This window comes from Pyrgilauda ruficollis, unplaced genomic scaffold (assembly GCF_017590135.1).
Source record: "Pyrgilauda ruficollis isolate IOZ18807 unplaced genomic scaffold, ASM1759013v1 scaffold77, whole genome shotgun sequence".
NCBI lineage: Eukaryota > Metazoa > Chordata > Aves > Passeriformes > Passeridae > Pyrgilauda > Pyrgilauda ruficollis.
Window position 1 is genome coordinate 1,949,710 of NW_024529599.1, and position 14,034 is coordinate 1,963,743.

At 52.6% G+C, this 14,034-nt stretch overlaps 1 protein-coding gene across 2 annotated transcripts; it reads left to right on the plus strand.

The window, feature by feature from the left end:
• The first annotated feature begins 1,888 nt into the window (after positions 1–1,888).
• Positions 1,889–12,211, plus strand: USH1G (USH1 protein network component sans). 2 transcript variants are annotated; one of them, XM_041486591.1, is made up of 3 exons: positions 1,889–2,643; positions 9,909–11,150; positions 11,842–12,211. In XM_041486591.1, exons 1-3 carry the CDS (start codon positions 2,480–2,482, stop codon positions 11,843–11,845), a joined length of 1,410 nt encoding a protein of 469 aa, XP_041342525.1. In that variant the 5' UTR covers positions 1,889–2,479; the 3' UTR covers positions 11,846–12,211. The 2 variants fall into 2 exon arrangements, with proteins under 2 accessions (XP_041342525.1, XP_041342526.1); XM_041486592.1 differs by lacking the exon at positions 11,842–12,211 and having other exon boundaries at positions 9,909–11,154.
• The last annotated feature ends 1,823 nt before the right edge of the window (positions 12,212–14,034 follow it).

The window sequence follows — 14,034 nt, forward strand, 5'->3', positions numbered from 1 at the left end:
CTAAAGAAGGGCAGGATTTAGGGACTGGAATTTGTGTTCTCCTTTGCTGACGCACTGCCTTTGACTTTTCAGGGTGGGATCACCTTTCTCTGGACCTCAGGACCTAAACTCCTGTCCTTCCAAGGAGTAACCATGTCACAAACCACAGGGCAGGTATGATTTGAATGTTTGTCTGGTAAGGGAACAGTTTCTGCTCAAGGTCTCTTTCACCCAGCTATGTTTTGTGGGGAAGCTGTAGGGGTCCCACGGCAGTTCTGGGTGGATGGGGGCAAGTTTTAGTCCTTGAAATGCCTCTGTTGGAGATGTCTCTGCTGCTTTCCCCCTTCAGGGCAAGCACAGATCTGGGGCCATTTGCTGTGTGTTTTCTCAGCCCCATTCCTGGCCGCTTGTGTCCTTCTTGCCGCGCTGCAGGACAGCAAATTGAACTGTGTGGGATGGGGAAGGGGAGCCCAGGGAGAGCCCGGTGTGTCCCTGCCGTGCAGCTCTGCCCTGCCTGGCCTCTGCTGAGCCACAGCGATTCCTCTTGGGGCGAGCGGTTCATCTCTTCTCAGTCTGCAGCCTTTCCCAGGGGAAGCCCAGAAGTAAATCCGAGCTGATAACGATGTTTTGCAGAGGCCAGAGGTTCAGAGGCCCCTCGGGCTAAACGCGCTGGTTTACCGTGCCTCTTTTGTCCTTCCCAGCCAGCAACAGAGGAAAGAGTGTTTACTGCCTCGGGCAATGCTCCCAGTCCCCCTGGCAGCCACCGTACGGCGCAACAAATTTAATTAGTAACAATACACGAATCATTAAATAACGTCGGTAATGAACTGCAGACGTTACTGCGCTGCAAGGATCCCAGCAACAAAAACCTCAGTGGCTACTGCATGCCATCAGGACTTGCCCAGGGAGGCTGAGCCGGTGCAAATGAACCTGCTGAGGTGAGCAAACCCCGCAGGGAGCAGACTCTGGCTCTGATGCACTTCCAGGTGTCCCCGGGCAGCCGGGATGCTGACTCTGTGTCAGCCACCCAGGGATTAATCACTGCAGCTTGCGTGGGTGCACCTGGCACTGCTTTAGGGCCCTCCTCTCTTGGGGCATTTTTTTTTTTTTTTAACCCTTACAAAAATAAGCTGCCTTTCTCATTTACTTCCTCTCTGCTCATTGCCTCCAAGCCCCCCTGATGCTGTCTTACAGTCTTTCCCCAGTTTTCCACTCTCCTCCCATTTCTCACCCATCCGATGGCTCTGTTCACCCTCTCCAAATCCTGTGCCTGTCCCAGGGCCACGGTGACACACAGCATCCCGCCCTGGAGATCTCCAGAGTCAGGACATTACAGCTAAAATGAACAAGAGAGTAGCAGGAAATTCCTCCTCCATGTCACCATGTCCCACGGGATACAATCCACCGATTTACCCTTGGGTGTAATGTACTGGGACAGCTTCGTGCTTCGGTCAACATCCAGGCTTGGCTCCATCTTTCCGACAGCAGAGGGTGCCCGGGAACCGGGAACGCAGTGCTGGAGAATTGCCTGGGGCTGTCCAGCTCCCCGAGGGGCTCACACAGCCGGGAATTCTGTGTCAGCATAAAAGACACCAGAGGCCGGACACTGCAGGCACTGCACATCGCAGGAAGTACCGAGTTACACACAGGGTTTGGGGGCTTTTTTATGCTCCAGAAAGGGAAAAGAGGTGAGAAAGGGAACGTTTCCAGCCCTTATAGTTTCATTGGTTTATCAGATTCCCGTTGCACAGTTTGTTGTGCAGTTCCTTGGAAAGCAGAATTCTGTGGGTATAGGCAGGGTAGATGCGGAATAGGGATGGTGTCTGGGTCTGCTGCTGTCTTCCTAGTGACACTAGGGAGAGATATAAATAAACAAATAAATGTTTTGGGGGGATTTTTTTAGTGAGGAAGAGCTGAGCTGTGAACACCCCTGGTATTACTTTGAAATCAGTCACCAAACTGCTCCTAGCCAACTCCACACAGAGCAGGATTATCCATCCAGGTCCCCGCTCTGACAGGGCTGTGAGTGGAGGCCGTGGGGGCTTGTGCTCCACTGACCCCCTCTTCCTCCTCTGGCTACGGCTGCCCCTTGCTTGAGATGGGGTAGCTGTGGAACAGGGGCATATTGGGCAGGATACAACCAGCAGCCTGTGTGCCTCCTGCTCTGCTCTGGGGACGTGTGAACCTGGTGAATTGTAGCTGTGTGACCCCGTGCTGAGCCCAACAGAGCGACGCTGCTTAATTGGAGCTTTTAATGTGCCGTGGAGCTGGTGCGTGCTCCAAGGAGCCGCCGCGGCCGGAGGATGCTTAGGACCCAGGGGAAGCGCTGTGGAGCCTGGCTGGCTGCGCTTGGAACGCTCCTGCCTCCGCGGCCGGGACTTCTCAGGTGTCCCGGAGCTGTGCGAGGCCGGTGGGGCCCTCCTGGCAGCTGCCCCACGGCCGTGCCCATGCTCTGCACCCCCCGGGCACCCATGTGCTGGCCCGGGGACCCCTTGGCACCATGAACGACCAGTACCACCGAGCCGCCCGGGACGGCTACCTGGACCTGCTGAAGGAAGCCACCAAGAAGGACCTGAACTCGCCGGATGAGGATGGCATGACCCCGACCCTCTGGGCCGCCTACCACGGCAACCTGGACGCCCTGCGCCTCATCGTCAGCAGAGGGTGAGTGCTGGCCAGGGCACGGTGCTGGTCTGCGGAGCAGAGCAGCTGGGACCCCCTTCTTCCCCCTGCTCTGCTCACAGGTCAGCGTGCCCCACAAAATTATGGCTTCTCTCTACAAGACCCCTACTCCTGTCCTCCCTGCTGTTACTTTTCTTTGTGGTGCTTTGAATCTAATCCAACCCTCCTGATAACTGCTCTGTGTTTTCCCAGCTCCTCTGACCCTATAAGTGCTCCTGTCCCCAGCCTGCTTGCAGCACCCTGGGCAGGGATGAGTTCCCCCTTCCAAGTGCTTTGTGATCTTTTACAGGTCCTGTAAAGATAAACACATTGTGTTGCTGACATGAAAAAAGCCCTTTTAAGTGAGGAGGTAGAGAAAATAACTGCTCCCTCTGTCCCAAGAATGCTCGCGGAGGCATGTGTGCAGTGCCAGCTGGCAGTGCGTGGCACTTGTCTGTTTTACCCAAAGCAAGGGCTCAGTATCTCCCTGGGCAGCTTGTTGTACACTTGGAGCCTGGGAAATTCAGGTTTTCCAAGAGCAGATTTCTTTAAGCCCAGTCTCCCCCACAGGGCCTGCTCCACACTGGTCTGTCTCTCTGTACCTCACCCTGGGCTGCCAAATCTTAAGAGTTTCTTGCTTCCTAAATGTGGATGTGGTGGAGAGGTGGGAGTGGGATTAAGGGAACTTAGACTGGAGGGATTTACACCTTGGTGTTGGGGGAACCACACAAGGTCTGTGCTAAAGCAAGACCTGCCATTCCTAGCTCTCTCTGGAGCAGTCTGTGACTCCACAGTTCTAACTAACCCCCCAAAGACACAGCCCAGTGCTTCCTTCTGCTCCAGTAGCTCTCCTGAGCACCTCTTTTAAAGCCATCCAAGCTGGAGTGGCTTCAGCCTTGTGTTGAGAGATTGGTGGTGCTGATTTTATGTATTTCCAATACTGCGGGATGGTACTGAGGTCAGCAGCCTGGATGGACACCACACCTCCTTGAAAGGGCTTTACTTCTCCATGTTGGGCTTGCTGGGCCTGTCAGCTCCCATGCAGGGATGTTTTGTCCATCCTGGGCTGTGTTAGCAGCTCCTTTACCTGACCAGCCACATCTCCACTGCACCTGTTCCTGGGCTCTTGCCATGTCCTGACAGTCTGGTTTGCTTGTGCAAAACATTCAGCCAGTCCCTCAGCTGTGCTCACACGCAGAGCTCCTCCATCCACGGCTGTCCTTTCATTGTAAATAATTTCCTTTCAGATCCTGGTCTGAAGGCTGTGTACAGAGTGGCTTTGATGCAGTAGGAGTGTGTTCAGGAAAAGATTATTTCTGAGTCTAGAAGGGAAAGAGCAAGATGGTGCTCCCTCGGAGTGGAGCATCTGAGAGGGTCCTGGGCTGAGAGCCTGTGATGCTTCCCTGGCTGGGGCTCTGTGACTCCTAGTGTGCTCCAGGAAAGACTGTGCCCAGCAAAAACCTGTCCAGAGCTCCTGTCAGACAGGAATAGCTAGCCAGGGCTAGCAGAGAGACATGGGAGGAATGCTGAGGGGAGAGCCTGAAGTTAAAAATGGTTTCAAAGACTCTGATAGCCAGAAAGTCAACCTGGAAGGCCCAAGCAGTGGATGAACGCCCCTCCAGAAAGGCAAAGCCTTTACTTTATAATCTCTTTATATCAGTGTATCTCCTCATATTGCTCATCTCCATCACAGGGCACCCTGCAGCACCTCCAAGCCAGCAGTTTCTGCCTCTCCACAAAGCCCAAGGGCTGCTTTTATAAACTCACATGGGATTAAAAGGTCCTTGTGGGCTCAAATCGTGTTCGAGTGCAGCTTGGCTGCTGTTTAATTAACAACCTAATATACATTTGTTCCTGACAAGGAAAATAGCCTGGCAAAAGCCCAGTGCCCTTTACATGATGGATGGTGGAGCAAGGTGTGTGGCTGTGGGACTGCAGGATGTGTTTGCATTTGTGCATTCATCTCCATGTGTCAGATCCTTACCCAGGGCCACAGAGAGACCAGCAAAGTGCTTGGCATGGAGGCAGCCCTGCTTCTTGGAGCTGGCTTTGTGTCTGCCAAAGGCAGGAAAGCCCCAGCCTGGGGACAAGGGTGGCAGAGAGGTGGAATTGTGTAAGACCCAGGAGAGCCTGAGGGCAGACCCTGTAATTTTCTGCCAGTGCCCAGAATGATGTGCCACAGTATTTAAGCTTTGTTCAGAGATGAAACTTAATGCTGTGTTATATATGTTACTACTACACCTGCACTATAACCACTGTGAGGCAAGAGGGAGGACCCCTGAGTATCCCAAAATGTCAGAGCATTGCTCTCTGGCTTCTGCTGCCAAAATATTCCTCCTTTGGTTCAGAGAGCCCTGCACTACAAGATGGGAGTGTGGGACTGTGACATGGAGCAGCATCTGGGGGAGTGAAGGCTTTGGGGCTGGGCTGGCTCCATGCAGGGATGGGGTGGGAGGCATCTTCAGGCTCTGGTGAGCCTCCTTCTGGGTTGCACAGGGATTTCAAAGCACAGAGGATGGTGGAGTCCTGGGACAGCAAGAAACACCAAAATCTCCTTGCCAGTGCTGGGCAGTGGCACCAGTGCCCAAACAAGATGGGACATTGAGTGCCATGAAAGGCCCCAGTGAGGGTGGCCAGAAGAACCCTGAGAAAGCAGGGCTGTGGGAGGGGGCTCCTGGGGGCCAAAATCATGGCTCTGATGGTCATGCCAGGCTGATGGACACATGTAGGCTCTGTCGTCAGTGAAGGAGCCTCATCCACATGTGTTCAGTAGATTGTGGTGTCAGGCTGTGGAACAAGGAGGGGGAAAGAAATCCTTTGGCACATCCTTGAGGGAAGCTTGTTGCCCCAACTGACATGGAAGGGGTAAAGAATTTATATTGTGCTGTCCTTATCAGCTGGGGATGCGCCTGTGCCTCTGTGTGCCCTTTGCAACAGACAGAGAGAGGGTTTGGGATGGAGGGACCAGCAGTGGCTCATCCTTCTTGTTTGCCACACAAAAAGCCTTTTTCTTCCTCCTGGCTGGGCTCCAGCGAGGAAAACAAACTCAATTAACATGACGGCTGGGAAGAGGCAGGCAAGCTGGCATTTAGCATTGCAGCTTTTCAGACACAGTAATTCTTCAGTGTGGTTCGTTAGGCTGCTGTGGCAGGGGCAGGCACCAGTCCAGCTCCAGTTATAGGCAGGTCTGGGGGCCTTGGCTGGGATCAGCCACGACTTCCTTGGAGTGGAAGTGAGATGTGTCTGCAGGTCCTCACTCAGCAGAGCTGGTCCTCATTTTCCCTTCTTACAAAAACAGGGGGCACAGATACTTTGGATGGCAGAGGGGACAAGTGGCTCAGCCATGGTTTGGGGCTGACAGTGGCTCCTGACATCAGCCAGGCTGCTCGAGGGCATCCCCTCACCCCAGCTGGGGCAGGGCTGCAGCGGAGGTTGCAGCAAAGGCACGTGAAGGTGATGTGCACCCTCTGCACGCCACAGGGCTGCAGGCCACGTGGGAGCTGGGGCAGGCCGGCCGTGTTGGTGGGGACCTTCCCTGGGATGACCTGCCGGGAAGGTGAGGAGCAGGGTGGGGCACTGGTGCAGCTCCGTGGCTTCCGGCACCTGAGCTGGCTGCTGGCACTGAGGGTGAGCCCTGGGCACGCTGAGCTGCTGAGCCAGGAGACGTGGCCCTGGGCACTGCCCCAGCACAAACAGCACCTGCACAGGAGCTGCCAGCCTGGCTTTCTGCTGGGATAACAGGGAAAGAGCCCTGGCAGGACACTCATGTGCAGCATCTCTGCTGGATTTTGGGGGATTTGAACCTGGAGGACAATTGAATCCTTGGGCTACTACCACCTGGGAAAAACTTGGTGTACAGGACCAAAGCTCTGCTCTGAGCCCCAAACCTCATCTTTTCTGCTCTTTTCTAGGCTTTGCTTGGATCGTTGCCCTGACTGACTATGCTGAAGGTAGTGAGGATTGTTCCTCAAGCCATAAATTATTTTTTTCACTCTTCCTCTATCCAAAACCATTTTATGGGAGCAGAGACACTCTGCACCCAGTTGGCTCCTGATCTGAGGGCCCAGTTTCTCACACACACCCATGAGCCAAGGGTGAGCCAGCCCTTTGCTATCAGAGGAACTTCACACATGCAGCCAGGGAAGAACATATGTAAGTGCCACTGGATTCCCTGGCTAATTGGGATCCTATGGGAGAAGCAGAGGGGAAAAACCAGCAGGAAGGGAGTGAGCATGCATGTCATGGTGCAAACACAGTGACTCAAGAGATGCACATGTCCACCTAAGGGGCCCAATTAACAGTGTTTTAATAATGATTATTACAGGAGTTGACTAAGTGCTCAAAAACGCTTTGAAGCTGAGAAGTGCTGCACTTTACACCTGTTATTAAAATATGTTCCCACTTAGTGGACCCTGCAGTCAGCATCTCCTCATGTGCAGCACCCTGGAGGTGAAGTTTTGCTCAGCCAGACACCTGCCAGAGGGAGGGCCTCATGTTTATTATCTGAGTTGAATCAAACATCTCTACTTTGCAAGTCACCGTTCTTCTTTCCTTCTGATGCATTTTTAGCGCCTGCGGCAGACATTTATAGGGCAGAGGGCCTAAGATACCTAATTTTGTCCTAATACTCTTCTTTCTAGAGAGTGGAAATGACCAGGGAAAGTTGGTTTTGACGTTCTTTCCCCTCGCTTTCTGAGGAAAGTGGACTTTCACATATGAAACCCCCAAGGCCTCCCTGGCTTTGCCCTCTGCCTCCTGAACCAGGCAGACCTGAGAACAGGCTCCAAAAGGCACCTGATGGATTGAGCATCCACACACTTGGTTTTGGGAGCAAGACTGTTTCCAGGGAGTTCACTGCTCAGTCACTGTCCACATCATGAGTCCACATACACGCTGGGACCCCTGGGGTGCCCTGGCTCACCTGCCCACACATGCCAGGCACACAAGAGCCCTTTCAGAGCACAAAAAACAAACCAGCAGCCCTTCATGCACTGGAGGCTCTCCACCAGCACCAGCAGTTCCATGTAGAACAGGTTCACTGGCTCTTTAAATCCAGCATGAATAATTTACTCCTCTCTTGCAATTCATCAAATATTTATCCTCCCCATGCATTTCCCAGCCTGGACATGTCACTACGAGGGTAGAAGCAAGGGCTGGGGAATTACTGCTCCTGGAAACTCGGCATTGCCAGAGTACTATCAGATCCCTTCTCTCTTTTTCTTGGCTTCATGGCTCCTCAGCCCTGTGATCTCCTGCCTTCCCCCTCCTAATCACCCATCTTTGAAACATTTTTCTCCTTCTGTAAGAGATGTCAAAGGCTATGGCTCAGAAGTCCTGAAGGGTTTGTGGGTTTTTTTTTGGCTTTACAGAGTTTCAAACCTGCCGAATTTGCCAATGAGCTCAAGGTTGTACTTATTATGTTTCTGTAAATTTAGTGAAAACGTTTATGATGGAGTTGCTGTTCGTGCTCCCACAGAGAAAGCTGAGTGCACCTCAGCAGCTTTCAGGGAGTGGAGTTAGGAAGTTCATGCTCTGGGCACAAATAATGTCCAGCTTAACCTCTGGACAGGCTTTATTGCTTCTCTAAAGTGTGAAGATTGCAAACTTGGCATTACACTGACTGGGCAGTTCCTCTCTGCCTCTGCTGCCCCTTGGACTGCTCCAAGTGGGGATGAATGTGCTGGATGAGGCTGTTTCTGGGGTTTGTGCATTAGCATAAAGTGATAAAGGTGCAAAGCATCAGGGCAGAGAAGTCCCTCTGCTCCTGTGGTCTCCTGCTCTTTCCCTGGAGAGGTTTTATGACTCTTTGAAGTCAGACAAGCCATAGCTCAGAGCACATGGGATCTGAGAGAGGGTTCTGGGTTCTGCTGCTCCCAGCTCTTGTCAACACAGACCCTAGAGCAGCAAGGAGTTAAGAACCCTTGCTGAAGGTCTCAAACACGCATTAAGGAGTTGATGATGCTTGATAGGTCACTTTCAACTCTCTGTATTCTGTGATTTGCTTTCTGCACTCTTGGTGTCACCATGGATTGGAGCTGAGGTCTGTGTGGAGGAGGAACAGTGCTGGGTTCCTCTGGCACTCACTGAAAGGGTGGTGTGGGAACAGGCAGGAGCTGTGCTGAGCCAGAGCTCTGCCAGAACCCTGCTGCCCACGAGGAGTTGCTCTTGAGGGTGGTGGAGCTGCCCAGCCTTAATAAAAGCCTTTGCCATATCCATGTGCACGGAGGGAGAGTGCCCTGTTGACAGATACTGCTGCTGGCTGCATATCATTAGCACACAGCTCAGGAGAGGGCTGGTGCCAGCAGGGGTGTGAACTCTCTCTCGTTTCACCTGAGCACAAATACAGAGGAATGTCAGGAGGACAGACTTCCCTTGAATCCCAGGTTTGTGTTTGTCCTGGCACAGGAGGCAGGAGTGGTTGTGTCCCACCAGCAGCTTGCTGGGGCAGGGGCTGGCACAGTGGGAATGGAGATGCTACTGGCAGTGTCCGGCTCCTGAGGAGTGCAGAAACCTAATCTGCACTTTCTCTGAAACTGGATTCTCTGGATGTGCTAATACCAGTGTGCTTCCAGCTGTGCTATGGAGACCAAGCATGGTACAGCAAAATTCCCCACAAAACCCCAGTGCCGAGGCCAATGACAGCAAAATCAGCTTATCCTCTCCTGCCAACATTCCTCTTTGTGCTGCAGATTTCCCCAGGTGCCAAGGAACAGGTGGGTGGGAAGGTATGACAGCAATGGCAGAACCATTGCTGAGGATGGATGTCTCATGGTGGGATCCCAAGGTGTCCAACCCAGGATGTGGCATACAGACAGGCATTTTGGCATGCCCCCCCCACAGAGTCCAAATGAAGCCAAGTTCTGAAGACAGACTCTGACTAGAATTTAATGGGATATTTGAGATTTGAAATTTTATAACAAGCTTAAGGTCTGAGATAGAATTAGACCCGTATCTCACTTCTGGGCTATCCAGAACCTGACTTGCCTTTCTCCAGAAGTTGGTTTGATGTGGGAACACATTTTTCTTGAGACCTAAATTCAAGTCACATTGCCACAGCCTTGCAGGTGGGGCACATGATTCCATGTCAGTAGCACACCCTTCCAGAAGAACCCTTTAAAATTAATTTGCAGGAACCATAGGAGCGTAGCTTGGTATTTCAAGGAGTCAACACTTCATGGTGCTGATTTGCCCCTGCATAGCTGGGAGTATCTCAGTGAAGTCTGTCATCAATCCCTGCATGCTAAACAGCTGATTTTCTTGCTGCCTAGGGGTGATCCAGACAAATGTGACATCTGGGGGAACACCCCCCTCCACCTGGCAGCAGCCAATGGCCACCTGAACTGCCTCTCCTTCCTCATCTCCTTTGGGGCCAACATCTGGTGCCTGGACAATGACTACCACACCCCACTGGACATGGCAGCCATGAAGGGGCACATGGAGTGTGTGCGGTACCTGGACTCGATTGCTGCCAAGCAGAGCAACCTCAACCCCAAGCTGGTGAGCAAACTGAAGGACAAGGCCTTTCGGGATGCAGAGAGGAGGATTAAGGACTGCGTGAAGCTGCAGAAGAAGCACCACGAAAGGATGGAGAAACGGTACAGAAAGGAGATGTCAGATAATTCGGACACCATGAGCTTTTCCAGCTATTCAAGCAGCACCTTAAGCAAGAAGTTCCAGCACATGTCTATGGTGACTTCCCTGCCATACTCACAAGCCACCATCCATGGCACAGCCAAGGGGAAGACGAAAATACAAAAGAAACTAGAGAAGAAGAAGCAGGTGGACGGGACATTCAAGATCTACGAGGATGGCAGGAAAAGCGTGCGCTCTCTGTCTGGTCTGCAGCTGGGCAATGACGTCATGTTTGTGAAGCAGGGCACGTACGCCAGCCCGAAGGAGTGGACTCGCCGCAATATCCGAGACATGTTCCTCACGGATGAAGACACTGTCTCCCGTGCCATAAGTGACCCAGGTTTGCACATGGACTCGGCCCACTCGGAGGTCAGCACCGACTCCGGACACGACTCCTTGTTCAACCGTCCCGGGCTGGGCACCATGGTGTTCCGGCGCAACTACGTGAGCAGCGGGCTCTTCGGGATCGGCCGGGAGGACGGGGGCGCGCCGGGGGAGGACGGCGCCGACGGGATGGGCGTCAGACTACGGAGCCGCCTGCAGCGCTCGCCAAGTCTCAACGACAGCATTGGCAGTGCCAACAGCCTGCAGGAGAGGAACGCGGAGGAGCTGCCCTGGGATGAGGTGGAGCTGGGCTTAGACGACGATGATGAACCAGACACAAGCCCCTTGGAAACTTTTCTGGCTTCCCTGCACATGTTTGAATTCATCTCCATCCTGAAGAAGGAAAAGATTGACTTGGAGGCCCTCATGCTGTGTTCAGACAATGACCTGAAGAGCATCAATATCCCTTTGGGCCCCAGGAAAAAGATTGTGGATGCCATCCAGAGGAGACGACAAACGCTGGAGAAGCCAGATGTCATTGTAGACACTGAACTGTAAGTAGGAGATGGGGTGTCTGAGGGGTTAAACCCTTCAGCAGGGGGAGATATGGATAACGTAAGGTCTTGTTTTCAGCCTTCTTTGGAAGAGTAGGAGTCCAGGTAACCTCAGCACTTCTGTGTGTAGGCAAATTCCTGCTCGTGTGGAAAGGATGAGAGTTTGGAGAGGTGGCAATAGCGTTAGTTCATTACTCAACAACCTTAATGTAACTGGGCAGGACGTGAAGCCCTTGTTTTGTTTCATAACCCGTTTGAATGCAGACTGCTTTGTGGTCTGATGCTTCTCAGTCCATGTAGCTGAGATTTTCAACCACACTCAGGCTTGTCTTGACTCTTCACCTCTTGAAGACGTTAGGAAATCAACCGCAACTCCTGGTGGGAGCAGGCTGACGGCAGCGCCAGGTGGCTTTGGGAATCCTTCCCCAAATGCTAGAGGTCTTACTCAGGCCTCTGGAGATTGCATATCTAGGTTGGAGTTGTTGCTGTTTTATGGTGTTTCCAGGGTTTGGTTGGTAGGGTTAAAGGACTGTGTACCTGTCAGAGAGGCCACATGCACTGACACCCCAATTCACTGTGTTGTTTGGGCTTCCCAGCCTTCAGATATCTGTGTGCTGCTTTTACAGCCTTTCAGTACAACTTCTTCTTGGATCCTCATGGTGCTGATAGATTTTTCTATTTTCCTTTGCAGATAGCAGCAGCATCTTTTTTTTTTTTTTTTTTTTTTTAATGCTCGAGAAACAAACCCAGTTCTAAGTTGCCAGAAAACACAAGCCAGAGACTCCCTTTCTGGGGCAGCTGAAAGCTACAGCCATCCCCAACAGTCCCACGGGACTGCTCCCTCACTCTGCTCCCTGTCTGTGCAATGCTTCCGGGCAGTTCCTGCCATGGAGGGATGACAGCTGAGACTGGACCAGGCAGCTCCAACCTGCCAGCCTTCAAGGGACCATGGTCTCCCACTCACTGGAGGAAGGAGTGAGCTGCACAGATGGCTGGGACGCTGCTGTCACAGGCTGTGAGACCACACCAAGCCATGAATGGAAGGAGATAACGTGATATTTTCAAAGGGACACAAAATAAATAATTACAAGCTATTCTTCCCTGAGCAAGTGGTTGTTTTGGGGTTTGGGCTTGAGGAGCAGAGGGTTTGGGAATTCTGCTGTCTCTCCTGGTTCTCATTTGGTGAGAAGCATCATCCTGTCTGATGCTATGTTTTTGGAAGAGAGTTCTGATGGCCATGGTCTCAGTCTGAGATGTGCCAGCTGTGACTTTGGCCAGCTGGTGCCCAACAAATTTGTGAGTCTGGTCTGTGCTGTCTTGAGGGCAAAATCAAGAATGAAGAAGATGCTCCGAACATGTCGGTAGCTGCCTTCCAGTGGTCAAATGGTTGTTTCACAGACACAATGTTTATGTCCCATCTCTCCAGGGCACTGAGCTGTGTCAGCAGTTTGTGTACAGAGACCTTGTCTCTGAAACCCAGCAATTTCCCAGGACTGAGCACAGCACCAGGCTGCAGCCCAGAGCCTCTTCTGAGCATCCCTGATGCATCAGTGCTCCAAGCACAACTCTGAACCACAATGTCAGGTGTTTCCACAGACCCATCCCACTGACCAGTGCACTCCCAGCTCCACTGCGCCATTTCGTGTGTGATCTATGAATGGCTCCTGGGTTGCAGGAGTTTCTGGGGTGCAGCAGCAGGATGGGCAGTGACATATCCTGTTGAGGGAGAGTCAGCAGCCTGTGACATGGGGTATTGACAAAGTGCCTGTTCAGCTCTGATGCAGACTGCCAGATCAGAAAAATGCTGCACACGTTACTGGCATTGTTCATCCACTTCATCTCAGGGATGCAAATGATGAGGAATGACTTGTGTGTGCTCATCCCAGGCCAGGCTGGGATTTGGACCATACTTAGTCCCTTTGGAACTGCAGAGGCCGTGGTTATGCTGGTTGGAAGATGGGGATTTGTTTGGTGTGAGCAGCTGTGCTGCTCCCTGTCTGTGCTTGCCCTGGGTGTGTGGGTGTAGGGGAGGAAAATTACTCTTTGCAAGTTAGAAATGCTCTGGTGTTTCTCTGCCCTGCTGCTTCCCCAGTGGCTGAATCCCCACCAGGAGAATGTGGGGTCCCAGCCTCAAGCCACTGTACACAGAGATGCTCTGGCACCCCCTAAACACCGTCACTGCACTGAGGGTCTGAGATCTTTCTGCACAGATGTAAACTGACTCGTTTTTTTTAAGACGTAACAATGCATTTATATTTGAAATTACAAGTTCTGAATAACTCTTGGCTCAATGTACAGGCAAAAGGGTGAGCGATCGGATGTGCTGAGTCAGTGAGTTCTCCAAGAAGGCTGCACTACCCCAGCCCCAGCACTGTTTTCTTTGGTCCCTTTCCAAAGCCTGGGGCTGGTGTCCCAGCAGGGAGAGCGGTTGCTTGGCTGATGTCACAGCTCCCTCTGCCGGGACCGGGTCTGGGAGAGGAGGATGGGACCCACAGCCCACTGGGATCCATTGCTGCCAGCAGGACCTGCACCCTCGGGCCAGTTTTCAGGTGAGGCTGCGATCACTAACTTCACCCTCTTCCTCATGCACATGTGAAACTCATCCAAGCCCTCTGCCCCTTCTCTGGGTAACTGCCAGAGCATCAGCTGCCCACCATGAGCCAGTCCCCAGCCCCAGTTTCCCTGGGGATGGATTGTGCCTTTGGGTCTGTGCCGGGTGCAGGAGGGGAGTGATTTGCCATGGCTCACTCCATTGCCACTCCCGTGCAATGGGAACCAGTATATCCCAGCAGATGACAAAGAGAAGTGGATCTATTGGCTTGGCACCCACTGGAGACTTCAGCAGGCCAGGCACTGGGATGTGGAGGGTATTTCAGAGGTCTAG

Bases quoted from the DNA above. Each gene is read 5' to 3' on its own strand.
- USH1G (XM_041486591.1), top strand. From the start codon at position 2,480: ATGAACGACCAGTACCACCGAGCCGCCCGGGACGGCTACCTGGACCTG. The intron at 2,644-9,908 runs GTGAGTGCTGGC...CTTGCTGCCTAG, and splicing joins CGCCTCATCGTCAGCAGAGG to GGGTGATCCAGACAAATGTG.